This window comes from Glandiceps talaboti, chromosome 21 (genome assembly GCF_964340395.1).
Source record: "Glandiceps talaboti chromosome 21, keGlaTala1.1, whole genome shotgun sequence".
NCBI classification, from domain to species: Eukaryota; Metazoa; Hemichordata; class Enteropneusta; family Spengelidae; genus Glandiceps; species Glandiceps talaboti.
The window spans coordinates 4,843,850-4,863,303 of record NC_135569.1 but is presented as its reverse complement, the minus strand read 5'-3'; the positions used below and the strand labels follow the sequence as shown (position 1 = coordinate 4,863,303).

Below are 19,454 nucleotides of genomic sequence, written 5' to 3'. Positions count from 1 at the left end.
GTTAGTTAGCTAGTTACTAGTAGTTAGTTAGTTAGCATACATAATAAATGATCTGAGTGTTATCAAAGGTACAATTTTAAAGAATCAAATCATAAACATATGCAAATAAGAAAAGTAATTTGAAAGACTAGATATGTATACGTTTCACAGTGGCACTGGCAGCAGCGTATAATTACATATACTAGCAGGACTACGCCTATGGAATGGCATTAATAAATTGAATACTTTTCAGTATACATTTTTTTCTTTTACATTACGTCAAATTTCGAGTTTGAAGGCGAAGAAGGTCAAATCATCTCCCTAATACATCCATGGTCAAATACATTACAGTGTAAGTGGATGACGTATGGGGTGAAAGGTCAAGCGATAAAAATGGCGTCGTCGTTGCCTGGCGAGAGAGTCACCTGCTAATGAGTCAGCAACACATATTTTGGGTGTAATAGAAAGAGCTGATCAGGGATCGGAGTACATAAAGGTGAAAAGACGTCACAAACGTACTTCTTTAATCAGTGCTTTTGCATTTTAGGCAGCTAGATCCCATTTGTGCAGTTTATACAGATATTCGTGATCGTGATGGATTGTACATTGTAAATCTCGTTTTCGTTCATTGTTGACACATTGTATTTACTTTGCCTGTTACAATACAAACCCCGGACGTTGAAAACAGGAATGTAGGAAGACTTCAGTACATTTTTTTATATACTGAATACTAACTTAATCATATTTTTTCCTGGTGATCAAGTAATTCAGGCAATTATCATGGGAAGTGGTAGCTCAAAGGGGGGAGTGCGAAAAACAACCGGATCTGAGGTGGTGGCGGACGTGATTCTACCTGGCCAAAATCAAGCTGTCACCGTTCGGGGGAGGGTCGCCGAGCCGAAGACGGATGGCGCAGACAGCGGATCGTCGGCATCCAGCTTTCCGGACCCTTCACCGAGACCTCTTACAGCAAGTAGGCCAGTGTCTGGTAGACGAAGTAAAACTCCAATGGTAGCTTCTAAAGATGCAGACTTTCATCGTCCATCGGACAAATTAGCCGGGTCGGATCAGATACGACCAAAGTCAGCATCTGCTTCAAAAACAGGGACAGCCACTGTGACTGAAGTTGCACCAGATAGATACACCGTGGAATATGACAACCAGGTGAGCTTTAACAGTAAGCGAAAGTAGAAATGGGAGGGAGGGGCAATACTGAACGTTACAGAATTATAAATTATAAAAATTATAAATTTATACCACATGTTATCTTCACAAGTTAATTTCATAAATTAAACAGCTGTTTTTGCAATACTTAATAGATGGCTTAACAGTGGATACAACTTATTGAAAACGAAAATGAAAGTACATGTTGAAATCTACCTTTCCAAGAACTCCAAATGTGTGACTGCTTTTTACAGCATAGTGAAAGTAAAGGGAACCACACCTCTTGCTGGCTATTGCTTGTTTATTTCATGGATATGTACAGCCCGTTTCAAGTTAGTGTTCACTGGCTCTGTTTGATACAACCACACAGAAACTGGATATGCTACACTTTAATTTAGCAAGATTAAATGAATAGTTTCTTGCAAAATTTTGTGTAAATGAAATGAATGCAGACATCAAGTGCAGACATCAAAATATTGACACCAGCCAGCATGTCTGTGGCTATAGTTGCAATCTGGTTTATTTCATATAGATAAAGTGTAGCAGGAATTACAATCTTGCAAGTGTAGAATTTGTAGTTTCTTATTGGTTTCTACATGGTTGCATCAAACAGAGCCATTATGAACACTAACATGAAATGAACAGTATATGAATTTGGGAAGAATAGGAAACACATTAATGAAAGATGAAGTTACTGACTCCCTGCATTACATGTATTGGTATATACATGTATATTACAATGTATACATTTAAAAATCAGGGGTGAACAAATCCACTGGTCCTGGGTCTGAGACTAGCAATTTTTGGGGCGGACCACACAAATTTTACCTTGACTGGTCCATTGGACTAGTACCTTACTGTTAACAACTGTTAAAAAGTCGTCTGAATATACAGATTCATAGGTAAGATTTAATGTTTCACATTAGTGGGACCTGAGACCACTAATTCTTTCAGTAGGACCACTGGATTTTTAAAGGCACTGGTCCGGGGACCACCAGTTCACAAAATGATTTGTTCACCCCTGAAAAGGAACACTCCAGGGTCAATGCTTTGCAGACCGTGTTATGTATATTGTAATTTACAATTTGATATATTGATAATATTTCTGGAATGGGAAAATTTAGTAATGGGTCTTCATCTGCTGTGTATAGAAATATTGGATATGACATGAAGAGAAAATAACTCAGTTGATTTATTATTAGAAGTAAATCCTCGAAAAATTTGAATTATGGTAAAGAGTGTGATTTTTACTTTAAGTTCCCTACATTTCTGTCACTATTAGCATGAAAATCTTATAGTTAAACCAAATATTTTAATCCCATACTAATCTTTGAAATTGTTACCATTTTATCAGTGGAGCAATTGGGATTTTAGAGCAGTTTAGTCAGGACTAATATTTTCTATAGCTCTGATTTTTTTAGCTTTTTTTCCATCCAAGTATTAATTAATGCTAAACTGTTATTGATGTGTAGGGAAAACAATTAGAATACTATTGACTATTTCAGTTCATAGCACCTTGGCAAAGTTGGAACATCATGGCATCCATATGAAGGAAGTAGTACAGAAATATCGGATACTTTATTAGGTCTGCTGTAGAGTAGAGTAGTCACAGGTAGAGACATTGTAAATCAGGTCATGTCAGGTCAAGGACAGATAGAGGAAGTTACACAGAGATAGTACATGTGAGTTTGGTTATTTATTTTTAAATCAGTTTTAGATCTTGTCAGGCCAGGTCAGATGTCTGCATTGGTTACACCATAGACCCTACATGAAAATAGAGATCACTTAAAATTTCACTAGTAATACAAAGAAAACGTGAGCGAAAATGAAATTGTAAACGTTGTACAATGTACTTTTAAAATGGCAGTGTGATACTAACTGTACAGCAAGACAATAGATCACTTGTTTATCAGTGTATTTCAGAGATAAAATGGGCGGAAGTAACATTCCCTTTGATGAATGTCATCAGAAATATTACGTGTAGGGTCTATGGGTACATTGTAGAATACATAGTGGTGTCATAGTTAAAGATTGAATGAATTTATGCAAATTAAGATCTCCATGATGTCACATGACGAGTCTGAAGTCCATATTACGCATAGTTACAACATCATACTCACTATAATATCAAATCTTGATATTTTGGAGATTTTTGGTGATTTTTGGTGATAATCCACACTCTATCATTCTTGGAGTATGAATACAGAATAGTGAGCTCTGACAGCAAGGAAAAGAGGTTATAAACTACATGTTATTTGTGTAGTTCAGTGGACATATTCGGTCAGTCGTATGATCTTTACGATTTTCAGGTATGAGCTCTCATGCTGAATGTTAATACCATTTCATGGATTCAATCCTATGTCATCGCATTAGTGTTATTTTAACTGTTCAACCACAAGGAATAAAAGAGGATCATTCTGTCGTTCTTGATCAACTTTTTCTATAACTATCAGAAAACTAGGTTTTTTCACACCTTTCCTAATCCAAATGTAGCCTTTAAATGTTTGATATATCTGCCAAAGACTCTCAAAATTATAAACTTGTTATGTGCATAAATCTATTTTGTTACTAAATCTGTGTTATTTCCAGCAGTGTTGTTGCTTATACAAACCCACAACAGTAATATCAGTCATTCCCACTTCATTTCATTTCATTTCCAGGTGTTTGATATTTCCAGTGGTGATTTCTCCTCTTTCCTGGCAAATACAGCTGAAATGGATGTCAAAAACACAGAGAATGTTCCCAATCCATTCCTTGAAGGAGGATCGGGAAGGACTTTCCAAGTACAGTTAGTGGAACCTAAGTCTGGTAAAGGTCCCCTACAGGTTCAGGTAAGACATTAAATTTTATCTTTCCAAGATGATATAGTAACTTTTGTATGAAATTTTTATATAATTCAGCTAGTTCCAAATGACTAATTTTTGCATATTATACCAGGAACAAGCCAAGTTATTGTCTTTGAACAGAAAATATGGATTTTATACCCTGGTTTTTCTATGTCATGACAACCTGTATCTACATCACTCATTCTGTGCTGGTCAGAATAAGTCAAAACGTTCTAAATCAAAATAATTTTCCAGATTTTCCATAGATTATGCTTAAATAATTATATCACTCCTGAATATTTTTCTTTAGTCAGCCCGGAAAATACTCCTGACCTAAGGATTGTGTCACTACTAATCTAGCAACTTGTAGTGAATTTAAGGTTCATAATTATCATAAATTCTTCATTTTTTTATACTTTTCTCTATAATTCAAATTTGTCAAAAGGAATTGTCATCAGCCCTTAGTGATTGCACTTACACAAATTAACAACGCCACAGCTGCTTGAATGTATATATTGTCAGTTTCCAAATCAATTAAGTACTACATCAACTGGAACAAAAATGAAAGGGGTCATTGCACTCTTACAATAACATTCTGTGTGTGTATATATATAGTAAGTAAATTTTTACTCCCATGAGTCACCGAGACAAACAATTTTTTGGGAGCAAAAATCCCAAATTTTCTCCAATGTCTAATCAGCATTGTCAATGTACATGTACTACTGTTGTCTTATAATGATAATCTGTGTATATATTGTAAGTAAATTTTTACTACCAATATATTACAGTTTTTATATTTTTTATATATTTATTTTATATTATTTATATAGCTTCCTCAACGTGGAGGTGTAGATATTTCTATTGAAGACTTGGAGGAGGATGTGGAAGAAATCTTAGAACCCTTGGAGAACAAAGAAAATAGCGAACCAGATGACAAGAAGTCAGAGAGAAAGGAACAACTAAGACAGGTAGGAATGGAGTGAGAACAGTTTTATCATGGTAACTATACAAGAGCCGGGCTAGAAGTTAGTAGTACTTCAGGGCACATAGACTACTAAACATTGTATCTAGACTACCAAATAAGCAGTAGTTCAGGACACATAGACTACTAAACATTGTATCTAGCCTACCAAATTAGCAGTAGTCCAGGACACATAGACTACTAAACATTGTATCTAGACTACCAAATTAGCAGTAGTCCAGGACACATAGACTACTAAACATTGTATCTAGACTACCAAATTAGTAGTAGTCCAGGACACATAGACTACTAAACATTGTATCTACACTACCAAATTAGCAGCAGTCCAGGACACATAGACTACTAAACATTGTATCTAGACTACCAAATTAGCAGTAGTCCAGGACACATAGACTACTAAACATTGTATATTGACTACCAAATTAGCAGTAGTGCAGGACACATAGACTACTAAACATTGTATCTAGACTACCAAATTAGCAGCAGTCCAGGACACATAGACTACTAAACATTGTATCTAGACTACCAAATTAGCAGTAGTCCAGGACACATAGACTACTAAACATTGTATATTGACTACCAAATTAGCAGTAGTGCAGGACACATAGACTACTAAACATTGTATCTAGACTACCAAATTAGCAGTAGTACAGGACACATAGACTACTAAACATTGTATCTAGACTACCAAATTAACAGTAGTCCAGGACACATAGACTACCTAACATTGTGTCGGTGGCAGATCATCATGGTGCCATGAAACAGAAAAATCCAAAATGGCCATCAAATACTTTGTTATTAATTCTACAAGAAAAGGAAAGGTTGTCAGTATAGTTTCCTTGAAAACAAGATAGTGAACCCTCAAATGTCTATCTGTTGTTTCAAAAATGACCAGGGACAATATTTCATACGGCACAAGTGTGTCAGGATTTAAAAAACTTTGAATTTCAGGGAAATTTGTCCCTGTGGTGTATTTCACCTCCACCATGTTGTCATTTGACAGGCTTTACAAGTGAAAAAGAATCAGTTATCAAAAGAAGAATACGAACAAATGATAGCCAATCACAAACAGGAAGTAGAACTGATGGAAATTATCAGGAACAAGGAAAAGAACAGACAGAAAGTGTCTCTGGAAGAAAAAATGAACAAAAGGAAATTACGTAAAAACAGACTTGCAGCAGAACAACGGGAAAAAAATTTATTACAATCTGGACAGGTAGGTCACAGTGTTGGTGTTACCGGCACACTCACATACAAAAATGTATGCTTTTGGTCAATCTACTATGTAACGTTACTGTGGGTTTCCAGTACCAATTGAGTGTGTCAAGTAATGCTGTAGTCTTGGTTACCCAGACTCTCACTGCTGGGGGCTCCACTAGGAGACCGCTTCCCAGATGATAGTCCAGAGAAATTTAATGCAAAGTTTTCTGCACTGGATCTGTGTCCTAGAGCAATGCATTCTGGGAATACTTCACATCCAACACTGCATGCTGAATGATCCAGGTTCCTTCACAACATGTTTCCATGTCACAGGTGACTGATACATCTCAATTACACAGAGCTGACCATCCTTGAAATTGAAATTACAATAAACATGCACAGACAACACTAAATTATAAACTAGTAATGTATTCAATGTAATACTGTATACTTCTACAGTCTTTCCACAATATTTTCAAGTCTGACTAAAATATCTTGTTTCAATATAATTATCAGAGTAATATACTAATGATATTATACCCTTGTAAATAATGTACTACAATGTAGTAGTATGTAATGTCATGTAATTTATTGTGGTGTAATATAATATAATGTTATGCAATACGATGCAGTGCAATGTAATATAAAGTTATGTATTGTAATGTTATGAAATGCAATGAAGTCATATGTAATGTAATGTAATGCAATGCAATGTAATGTAGTGTAATATAATGTAAATGTAATGTAATGTAGTGTAGTGTAATGTTATGTAATGTAATATAATGTAAATGTAATATAATATAATATAATGTAATGTAACATCTATTAATCATATTTCCTGTTATTTCTATGCAACCTACTGTATATAATCTTCTTCTTATCTTCTCATATTGCTGGTAAATCTCTGTCCTCATATTTCCAGTCAGTGATTCCTACTCAAGTTAAGGTAAGCACACACACACACACTGTGCCATGAGTCTTACTGGTCTTTCTATCCAGGATTTCAAAGTGTTGTTTTGTTTACAGTCAACAAACAAGTACATACACTGACAAACATGTGTCTAGGTGCAAACATATACACATGCATTTATATATAGATGTGTGTGTGTGTGTGTGTGTGTGTGTGTGTGTGTGTGTGTACACACACACTCATATATATAAAATATATGTACATATGCACGCACACACATATATATATATGCATACACACATACACATATATATAACATATATGTATACACATACATATACATGCATATATATGTACATTGTACATGTGCATGCATACATACATACAGACACACACACACACACACACACACACACACACACACACACACACACACACACACACACAGAGTAAACTAACAAATATCTAACTTGAAATATTTATAACATGATGTTTCCTGGCTTTGGAATCATAATTGTGTTAGTTTTGAACTCAGAGTGTAGATAATTTACCTAGTACGTTTCAGATAAATCACACAGCGTTCTTCAGCTGTTATTGTATGAGATTCAATGACATAGAATTGTCATGTGACCACAGGAGAGAAAAGTAAAGATATGACAAGTCAAGAAAATTTGTGTCACCTCTGATGTTATTCTGACATACAGGATCCCTACATTAATTTTGACTTTTCTTGACATGTTCAATTTTTATCACAAACCATTTTCTCTCTATTACAGGATGATTCTGAACTTGATGAAAACAAAAAGAGAGAACTTGAAGCAGAAATAGCAAAGAGAAATGCTGAATTTGAACGTGAATTACAACAAAAGAAGCACCAATTATCTGAAGCTGATCTGCAACTTATTATTGCTGAACACAAACAAAATATGATGGACCTGAATCGGGACTTGGAGAGGACAGAGGAGAGACAAAAACAAGCATTGGCTGCAAAACTAGCTGCCAGAAAGGCAAAAAAGGCGAAAAGAGCTGCCTGGAATGCAGAAAAATCCAAGTTACCCGTAAGTGTATATCTGTATACTGAAACATACTTAACCATGAGAATAATTTTGGAACAAACATGATGCTGTACAAATGTGCAATTTGAATACATTATTTCTGCAGACTCCCATGATGCAATGGCCCATAGCAAAGATACCCTATAACTGCACAAGACAACTTAATGTTTCACAGAAATCGCAAATAATTGTAGGTGAAGTAAAATCATGAAATGACTCTCCAGAACCCAATGTTTATGAAAATGTCTATTTCCTGGAGTGGCTTGAATAATGGATGTCAGAAAAATGGATGTCTCTACAAGAAATTGTTTATAAAAGTTATTTCATTTTTTCCTGCATAGTCTGATGTAGTAACTGATGCGGTTGTATCCATTGCAAGTGACTCGGAGGATGATCTGGACGTTATCAATGACCGAATAAAGAGACTTCAACGTGAAATAGACCGACGAGATTCGCGCTTTGCCACGGATGTTGTCAGTAAAAAAGGTGTTATGTCAGAAGCTGATTATCAAAGGTAACAGGTTTGAGGTTTACCAACATGCGTTTTTTTTCAGAACCTATATTCCGTACATCATTGCAAATATCATGTATGTTAAACTAGTGTTTGATCGATTGTCCATGCGAGACTTGTGATGTGTAACAAGTTGAAATAGGAAGTGAGAAGTTACATAACCCTATAATGGCTGAGTCTTGCTTTATTTGCGTGAGTGCTTGTGGCATTCTCTATAAAGCCATACTTCCGTAAGCAAACTTAGTGGAAGGTTAGTAGAAAACACCACAAGTATATGTAATGTACAAATGCAAGGCTCTGAGTACTCGTACTGTCACTCACACACCCGAGGTTTTGAGATAACACATATCATAAATTGTTTACTGTGTTATGTATACTTTCCATGTACTAGATAGACATTTCGTGTGCACATTATTTCAGTTCTTGATTCCCAACAACAATTGGACCCTCTTATTGTTATAATTCACAATGTACAATGCCAGGGGTAAGGGTAGACTTAACGACATGCTATTTCTTGACACGCCATTTCTTCTCCCCATTTCTTCTTCTCCCCTGTTGTTACCATTTCCCTTTTTACACCGTGGTTTGTAAACATTTTTTGGGTGGAAATGAATCTGTTACAAAGTGGAGCCATAGTTTGAAAACTGTCTTTCCCGAAAAATAAAATGAAATAAAATATGTTCTCACTATGTCAGTGATAGTAATGATTCTATTCCAAGTAATTTGTACCAACACCTTGATATCATGTTTTCGTTCAATCTAGACTTGTAGATGAACACAAGAAAGAAATGCAGAGATTGGTTCGTAAACTGGAAAAAGAAAAACAAAGGCAGAACGGTATTTTACAAGAAAAACTTGGTGCTAGGCAACAAAAGAAGAATGAGGGCGCTTCACTTATGATGATGCAAGAAGTAAGTATGGTTATTATAAAGATACAAGATTACATAGATTGGCCACTGGGGGCGTTGTTTAACATTAAATTTTTTCAGGGCGTGTGGACCAGATTGAATAATTTTTATACTTTTTATGGTGCATAGTTTTAAAGTTTCATAACTAAGATTAACCTGTGATGTAATAATAATAAAGTGTATTTATAAGAGTTCATTACAGGCACTTTAAGTGCATAGGATCAAAGCATTCACATTGCAACCTCTATCCTACCAGGTCCCCAATTTTACAGCAGGGTTAACTAGCTGGGGCACAATTATGGATCAAATCTTGCCCAAGGACTTTAACCATTCAGAAACAAACAGCAGGAGGAGGGCTCAAACCTGCAACCTGCAACCTGCAGATTCCAAGTAAGACATTCTAACCATTTCACCATCATGACACTATGTAACAGGGATACAATTCTGGCATAGCTGACAAAAATTGAAAAAAAAATTTGTTTTGTTTTGTTTTCAGCCAGAGCAGGAAGATGAAGCACGGATTGCTGCGTCCGAGGCTGATGATGTAGAGAGACAACTAGAGAGAACAAAGACACAGTTTGAAGACGAGATGAGAAGAAAGAGGCCATTGATATCGGAAGAAGAGTATCAACGTCTTCTGGCACAACATGAGGAAGAAATTAACAGATTAACAAAGAAACTGGACAGAAATAAAGAGCGACAGAGAATTGCGTTGCTAGAGAAACTAGCCAATAGGAAGAAAAAGAGAAACATGAAAACAACTGAAGATGAAGAGAGGGCTAGATTACTAGCTGCTTTGGTTAGTTTGTTTATGAACAACTTTCTGTGCAGTATTCTTCCCCACTATAGAGGAAGCAGAGTGCTAACAGCCATTCCTTGCTACCCAGCCCGCCATGCTTGGCAGGAATCTGCCATGCTGTGTTCTCCCCACTATAGAGAAAGCATGGTAGTAACAATGTCATTGCCACTAATACTGCCATGCTTGCAGGTTTCTGCCATGCTGTGTTCTCCCCACTATAGAGAAAGCATGGTAGTAACACTGTCATTGCCACTAATACTGCCATGCTTGGCAGGTTTCTGCCATGCTGTGTTCTCCCCACTATAGAGAAAGCATGGTAGTAACACTGTCCTTGACACCCATACTGTACTACCATGCTTGGCAGGTTTCTACCGTGCTTCAAAAGTGTTCTACCATCCTTGAGCTTAAATAATCTTTGAATAACAATATCATAATCAATAATTTCACATGAAGAGAAATGACTGCTATGACTGTCTTTATGTATTAAATATAACCATAGAGTAGGCTTCGGTGTTGAAGATATGCATATTATACTCTGATCATTATGCAAATGATATGCAAATTATTACATCTTGATATGTAAGTTATTATGCAGATTGAATTAATTTTTAAATTCTAAATTGTTTTCATTTGCAGAAAAACAAGGAGGTTTTGACAGAGGAACAGCTTAAACTATTAGAGGGTGAAATCTCACATTACAGTGCAGAATATGAAGATGAATTAAACAGAAAAAGATCACAGATCTCCCAAGAGGAGTATGACCGATTATTGGCACAGCACAAGAAAGATGTCGATGAACTAGATAAGAAATTGCAACAAGAAAAGGAGAAGATGAGGAAGAGTTTCGATGAAAAATTGGCTGGCAGGAAAGCTAGGGGCAAGAAACGTGGACAGAAAGATACCCCTGTAAGTATCACAGTATTCTAATATTACAGCCAGTAGTCGTCTGATTCACACCTTGGGGTCCCATGCTACCCAAACCTATCCAATAACTACGGATGCTCAAATGCACTGTACAGATATGTATTTGATTTATGAAAATTACAACAACAACAAAAAACCCACCCCCCCCCCCCCTGTGATTTCTGACATTATTTAATTCAGTCATGTTCAATGTGGTGATTAGAGTTTCAGATTGGTTAGAACTTCATGTTTGTCAACAAACTTACTATTTATGCAAATGTGCGTACCTCTATCCTACCAGGTCCCCATTTATACACAGTCATGGTTCAAATCCTGCCCAAGGACTTAAGCCACTCAGAAACAAATGGCAGCAATGGAGCTTGAGCCTGCAACCTGCCGATTCCAATCCGGCCCCTCTAACCATTTGCCCATCATGACTCCACTAAAATTTCAGATATCAGTTTTCAAATATCAGTATGGATTGTATAACATTGAATATTCATGACTCCTAAGTGCTTATTTCCTTCAGATATATAGTCATGAATATGCATTATCCATCTAATACACATGCCTGTATACTAAGATCCATGATGCAATGGTTTTAAATTACCACTAAAAGAACAATAGAGATGAAGTAAAAGGTTTTAATTACCCTTCCTTACAGAAGGTAAATGTAACATTTTTGTTTTCAACAGGAGGACGCTGAATTGCAAGGAATAGAGGAAGATATCAATGACATAGAGGTTGAAATGAAGAAAAAACAAGGAGAATTTGACGAAAAGATGAAAAATAGAGGACAGATGTCGGACGAAGATTATGCCAGACTAATTGCAGAGCATGAAGATGAGATGGAGAAGCTACGGAAGAAATTAGAGAGACAGAAAGACAGACAGAGACAGAAATTGTTAGAGAAAATAGCTGCTAGAAAGAGAAAGAAAGATTTGAATGCTACAGAGGAAGAACAAAGAGCTAAACTACTAGCAGCATTGGTGAGTCCAACTTTGGAAACCTAGATATTCTCACCCCAAGAAAAGATTTTGATTTTCCAGTCCTCATCAGACATTTATTTATTTTCTCAAGTATTTCTTCTATCTTTAAATCTGCAGTAGCAGTAGTCTAGTTCCAGATGACCGTATTCCAATTTTACACTACGGTATCATAATCTTCATACATTACATCTAGTCAGTCTTGTTACTCAAGTACAGAATTCTGTGCTCCCCCTACAACGTTCATATAAAGATGATGATGTCATCATGTCCCCACGTGATTTTAGTTTAAGCAGACTTGAGGGGGAGTTCAGTTGGACATTTGCATATCATGTCAGTCCAGCCGAGCTTTCACTACACCACCTACGGATAATATTGACTATTAATTAACAGATATAATGACTTTCTATAAGCAATTAACTAATTTTAGTGAAGATACCTTTGGTTATTTAATTTAAAAATATCTTGAGTTGCAACTAGTGCAGGTGTAACATGATTGTGGCCATTTTTGCTGGTCACCACAAATAAAAGGTGTTCCTGCCTCAAACTGCCAATAATTAATTAACTGATGTACCTTTGATAACTTTTGTGTTCAATAGAGAAACAAAGAGCCTCTAGATGAGGATCAACTCAAGATGCTACAAGAAGACATTGAGCAGTATGATAAAGACATGACAAAAGCTGTCTCTAAGAAATTTGATAAAGGAGACATGATGCAAGTAGAGTATGAAGAATTAATGAGAAAACACCAACTAAACATGGTGGAGTTACAAATTAAACTACGTGTAGAAAAAAGCCGTCTTAATGCCAGGCTTGCTGCTGAAGTCGCTGGAATGGAAGGACGCAAAATGGTATGTTTGTGATTGAATATCGATTGTACATAGTTATCTACTTTGTAAAGTTAAAGTGGCCATATGGATGAGAATTTGGTATTTATTTTGGATTTTTATTTGATAAAACAGCTTCACTATGTTTTTCTACTTGAAAAAATAATGCAAAAGAGCATATACCAAGTCCATGTTCATAACTCAATACAATGTATAATTGCAAACAGATGGAAAAAGTGTAAAAAGTTTGTTATTGTACGTACAATAACAAACATTTTACACATTGTTTAATCTTTTGCAGTTTATTGAGTAGAAAAACATAGTGAAGCTGTTTTATCAAATAAAAAGGAAAAATAAATACCAAATTCTCATCCATATGGCCACTTCAATACATTGCAGGATGAAGCCATTAAACTTTAACCAAACAAGTGGGGTTTCACAATAGATAATGTTTATTATAACTGACTTGCTGGCTCACCAAGTCTGGTTTGTAGCACTTGAATGACTAATGGGGGAAAAACCGTCATGACCAAGTTGTAGCACGTTAGCTGTTTACAGCCCATTTCAAATAACCATGCAGAAACTAATAAGAAACTGGACATGCTACAGTTTAAGATAGCAAGACTGAATGAGTACTACAAGTTTTGTTTTATCATTTATATAGTCTGACAATGAGGATGATGATGACTTTAACTTTGAACCTCAACTTGCCACGGAGACGTCGCTATGGACAACACCAGTACAGTCGCAGTCTATTGCCATGGTACCACTACTAAATGAATATCCAGTTAGGAAGAAGAAAGAATTGTACACAGATCCGGCAATCTTTAGAGAACAGGATGCCCACGCTATTCGGGTAAGTCACAACTTGCATTCCAATGTGAGCTAGTTTTGTGACCAACCTTTCATGTCAACAACATGGAAAAAAGCTTGAAATTGAGTATTGTCCCAGCTAAAACTGAGCCTGTGTATTTGATTGACAGATAGCCCAGCATGTTACTCACCTTGAACTATAGAGGGCAGGATTGATAGTAATAGAAAATTGTGTAATTTGATTGACAGGTGGCCCAGACAGTCAGCCTAGTCATGGAACCTACATTTTCATCAATGGTTGACACGTTAGTAGAACCAGCCACGTCAGAGTTACAGAAAGTACGTCTAGTATTCCGATGGATTACGGCACAGAATTGCCAGGAAATGGATTTGCATGATGCAGTGGATGATACACCTCTTGGTGTGTTGAAGGGTATCTATGACGATAAGATCACATGGTCTACACTATTTATGAGAATGTGCAGGTACAGATTTTCCTAATCCAGAATTTTTTTGATAATTTATTCATGTCATATGCAAATTGTTCTCCCAGTTACTCCTGTTGCAGAATGTACTAACCAACACACATCAGACAAAAAAATCTTCAACACTCAGTATTCACATGAAATCCTAGGTAGAACCTGATTGGTCGAATACATAATTAGATATATGCAAATCACAGTGTCACATGATGAATCCATAATTAGGTGTCATGAAAAGTTTTACAGGAAACAAAACCTGTCAACCTTGCATAATTACCTTTGTCAGATTCTGTTCTAATATAATTATATGTCAATTTTTTTGTGCACAACATGTGTGCCTTGGCATGGCTTCAATACTAAGTGCTTAATACTCTGTTTGTAGTCATGAGGACAGTAAGCAAGATTCAAAAATTCAAAATATCAGTTTATGATTGCTGAAATAACATCAGCTATCCCTCATGACTGCAGGTAGGCCATTATGAAACATTGAGAATGTTACAACAGCTTTTTTGAATGATATGTATATGGTATTATCCATATCTGTAAATATTTGTGTGTACGTTAATTCAATGTGTTTCATATCTTATCCATAGATATCTTGGGTTGAAATGTGTGGAGATAGCTGGCAGTGCTAAGAGAGTTGGGTACACACCTGGTCAGGCGATGTCGTCTGATGATGAGCAGTACCATCATACATGGAATGCGGTCTGTATCGATAATTACTGGCACTTTGTCGACTGCAACTGGGGAGTGTCACACATCCAGGAAGCTACAACATTTGACCCCTTCCGGTACAAATACGATGAACACTATTTCCTCGCAGATCCCGAAGTCATCATCCGAACCCACTTCCCGAATGACCCACCTTGGCAGTTATTGCGTAATCCGTTCACAATTCAGGATTTCGTGGATGACATATTTGTGAAGCCGGACTTTTTCACGTACGGATTCATACCAGTTACACATAAGAAATCACTGATAGAAGCTGAAAACGGAGATGTTGAGTTGAAGTTATCGTTCACGAAAGGTTATGTCGTAAGTTGTGAGTTGTTTACGAAACAGGGTAGCAAGGCACAAACTGTTAATGGTATACCGTATAAGATGTACGTATTCCAACAGCAGGTGGCTGAGAATATTTTAAGTTTTTATGTCAGGTTGCCAGACCCTGGAATCTACTACTGGGTGTTTTACGCCAAGAAGCATTTCTTTGATGGGGAAATCAACTCAGAAACAGCGACAGAGGTATGCAGATACAAGATAAACAGTCATAAACCTTCATCAGATCGCTATCCCCTCCCACCATGCCCTCTCACGCACTGGGGTCCAATTAGTGTTGAAGATTTTGATCTCAACACTCTCTCGCATCATAATGCTGTCATCATTTGTGATAGGTCGTCTGCAACATGCCAGTTCAACTTCAGTCGACCAATGAAGTTCCATTGTGATGTCACAGCCTATGGTGCCCCAGAAGGGCAGTTCAAAAGATATATACTACACAGCCAATCAGAAGGTGTCGCCACATTCCGGTTCGCGCCTCCTGTTCCTGGTCGTTTTGGGTTCAATCTCTTCATCTTACACGCAGGTGGTAGGATAACACCATTCTGTAGCTATCTAGTCGTGTGCAGAGAACCCTCATTCAATTCCACTCCATTTCCGTATGTCCCCGACAACCAATGGGGTCCGTCTGAAGCCTTTCACGCCCTCGGTCTGTGTACATTAAGTCACCATGATCCAGTCATCGAAACTTCAAGTGAAGACCTCACAATTGAGATAGGGTTCACAACACAGATCAGTCTAGCATTTACATACATACACCACTTCCAGCAATATACACAGGACATAACAAACACTGTGTTCTGTGAACCGCAAGATGACAAAATCACATTTCTGGTGTTTCAGGAACGACCAGGTCGCTATCATCTAATGATTTCAGCAGCTGATCCACAAGATCAATATGGTGGTAAAATATCCATCTTTAATTATCTCATCATCAAAGAATAACCTGAAAATATGGCTGCCTATCTTTCTTTGCATGGCAACGAGAAAGTGGAGCAAGGATATTGTCAGATACTGTTAACGTATGGGGCCTTTGCAAAGACAAGCTATTCAAGAGGCCTTGTTCATAACATATGATAATATATATACTTAAGGGGCCTTGAGAAGGACATGAAAGATAATATATATACTTAAGGGGCCTTGAGAAGGACTTGAAAGATAATCGACCTTGTCAAATACAAGTCACTTAAGGGGACAACTATGAGTGTCTTAAAAAGGAACACCACTCCTAATTGCTCATTCATTACCTTCAGTGAAACATCATGAATATTCATTGTTCAACCATTGCACAAACATTTGACTCCCATGATGCAATGTGGCCCAAAGCAAAAATTCCAAAATCAGGCAGAAGTTGAAATTGGTGTTTCTCTGTAATCATGTATAAATCATGAAATGACTCCAAAACCAAAATTTTATTAAAATGCCTTTATTTCCTGGATTGAAGTTACCCCTTAAGGCGTCTGCTCAAATACTGACATAGGGGGTCTTTGTACATGTATATGTGAGATAAGGGGTCTTGTCACCCTATGTCAGAGATGTAGTCCTGAAGCAACTGATAGTATCATGATCAATCTGAGATAAAAATGATAAATGATGTAGATACTAATCAATTTAATTCTAAATTATAATATTTAAATTCACATTGAAATCAGAAATATACTGTTACTCTGGAGATTTTCACTAGAACTTGTTTATTTTGTTGGAAAACAAAAATATGAAGATAAGTAGTGACTAAAATACCTCTAATAATGAATAACAGATATGGACATCTTTTCAGTCTAGAATTTTAAGTACTTGTAAGAAATTTTGAGTTTGTCAAGTGAAATATAGTGTGTACATGTCATATGAATAGTGTAATATTTTAGTTTCATACCTGTGCCAAAGAATTGTAATTTGCAGCAAATGTCCAATTATTTTTGGTTTTTATCTTTACTTTTCAGTGTGCAACTTTTTTTACAAGTTTTCATACATATCATAGTTCACTTGAAGTTAACCTTGGCACCCTATTTTTACTGTAATTTGGTATGTTCTAGATGTTTCCCTATGACAAGATTGGTCCATCCCATTTAGCAATAGGGAGGACAGTATAGTCAGCAGAATTTTTCAAAATATTGGTTCCTGTACTGTTATGTAGCTTGATTTACCATTATACATTATTTGATGTATTTGATTAAATTTGCAAATAATTTTTATTATACATATATGTACATAAATGTGAGGTCAGCTGGCACTTTGGCTGGTATTCAGAGAAAATGGGTTCAACTCCTACACATGTCACTTTTCTTTCGACCTCAGTTTCATTTTGTTATGAATATTTCAGTGAATATATTTCATTGAGTCTTACCAAAATAGTAGCTTGTCAAAAAGCCATCGCACCATGCAATTATGATCCTCATTGCTTTAGTAAACCGATTCCTAAGTTGGTTGGTAACCGTTAGACAGGGACCCTGTGAATCCATTGGATCCATAGGTTGAAAAGTCAAAGGTTAACGAGTTGGCTTCTCACCTGCCGAGGAATAGAAAGGTACACACCAGGACGGCCCATGGAATCTACCAGGTGACGCGTTAGCTCAGCTGGCTAGAGCACTCTGGTTAGTATTCAGGGGATGTGGGTTCGACTTCTACATGTCACTTTTCTTTCCTCACTTTCTTTTCATGTATGCGCATATATATACTTGATCACCAGGTTGAAGTATTAGTGTCATTTATTGTATTATTTTGATTGTAAAATGACTAATTTTAAAAAACCTGCTGGTGTGAAAAAGTAAATGTAGTCAAAGATGCAAGCCTCTATGTACTTATTTACTAGTGAATGATTTCAAATTATGACATTTTGTAGAGAAATAAAAGTTTAAAAAAACTGTACATAATAGTACTTGTACATGACTTTGTAGAAGCCCTTCATAATGGAGACTACACATGATACACCATGTATGAATGTATGTTGTGGGACTCTCAGTTCATGTCAAACATAAAATATATTGGCTTATATCATGTGACGACAATTGTAGTTCACTCCTAATGAGATGTTGGCAAAACTTTGTTGTTATTCAATGTTGGTGGAGGGTTTGTGGTTATTCTAAGTAATTCTGTGAGTCTGGAAGTACTGTGGCAATATTGTGTACTGTATATTAAATCCATACCAAAGTAATATAACAGAACCCCATAGTGTGTGAGTGTGCATCATACTCAGGGTATTTTCTTAAGTATGTAGTGTTCTCTGTGGTCATACTTTCAAGAGTGTAGCAAAAGTGCAGTAAAAAACACACGAGTGTAAATATCCCCAAGTCTCTGTCTCTGTCTTTTTCTATCTCTCTGTCTGTCACACACACACACACACACACACAGAAATTATGTATTTCAGAACATATACATTTATATACATGAAATCATTTGTATAGAATACACACACACACACACAGACAGACAGACAGACACAGACATACATACATACATACATACATACATACATACATACATACATACATACATACATACATACATACATACATACATACATAAATACATGCATGCATACATACACACACACAATGGAAATTACACATCTCACATCTCAGAACATGTACATTTATATACATGAAATCATTTGTACACAAAGTGTATACACATGTGACACACATACACATGAAAATTGTTCATCTCAGAACATGTACATTTATATATGTGAAATCATTTGTACACAAAGTACTAGTATATACACACGTGCACATGGAAATTGTTCATCTCAGAACATGTACATTTATATACGTGAAATCATTTGTACACAAAGTATATACACACGTGACACACATACACATACACATGGAAATTGTTCATCTCAGAACATGTACATTTTATATGTGAAATCATTTGTACACAAAGTATACCTTACCAACAACAAATCCTATGCATTGGTTTGTATTATTATATGTACACATGGTTGCTGTCACAAGTTGTAACTATGACAACAATCAATTTATTCTGTATTGACTGTAATATATACCTATGATAACAAGAGTTGGCAGATTTGTATATTGTGCCAATATTTGTAATA

At 36.2% G+C, this 19,454-nt stretch overlaps 1 protein-coding gene across 6 annotated transcripts; it reads left to right on the top strand.

The window, feature by feature from the left end:
- The first annotated feature begins 393 nt into the window (after positions 1-393).
- On the top strand, positions 394-18,651 carry LOC144451363 (uncharacterized). 6 transcript variants are annotated; one of them, XM_078142176.1, is made up of 16 exons: positions 394-475; positions 743-1,143; positions 3,804-3,974; positions 4,799-4,936; positions 5,954-6,166; positions 7,073-7,096; positions 7,837-8,118; positions 8,457-8,629; positions 9,390-9,537; positions 10,031-10,333; positions 10,970-11,239; positions 11,932-12,225; positions 12,822-13,073; positions 13,714-13,905; positions 14,112-14,347; positions 14,938-18,651. In XM_078142176.1, the coding sequence occupies exons 2-16, from the start codon at positions 760-762 to the stop codon at positions 16,343-16,345; spliced, it is 4,488 nt and encodes a 1,495-aa protein (XP_077998302.1). In that variant the 5' UTR covers positions 394-475; positions 743-759; the 3' UTR covers positions 16,346-18,651. The 6 variants fall into 6 exon arrangements, with proteins under 6 accessions (XP_077998302.1, XP_077998304.1, XP_077998303.1 ...); XM_078142178.1 differs by lacking the exon at positions 394-475 and adding an exon at positions 486-587 and having other exon boundaries at positions 751-1,143; XM_078142177.1 differs by lacking the exon at positions 394-475 and adding an exon at positions 487-587.
- The last annotated feature ends 803 nt before the right edge of the window (positions 18,652-19,454 follow it).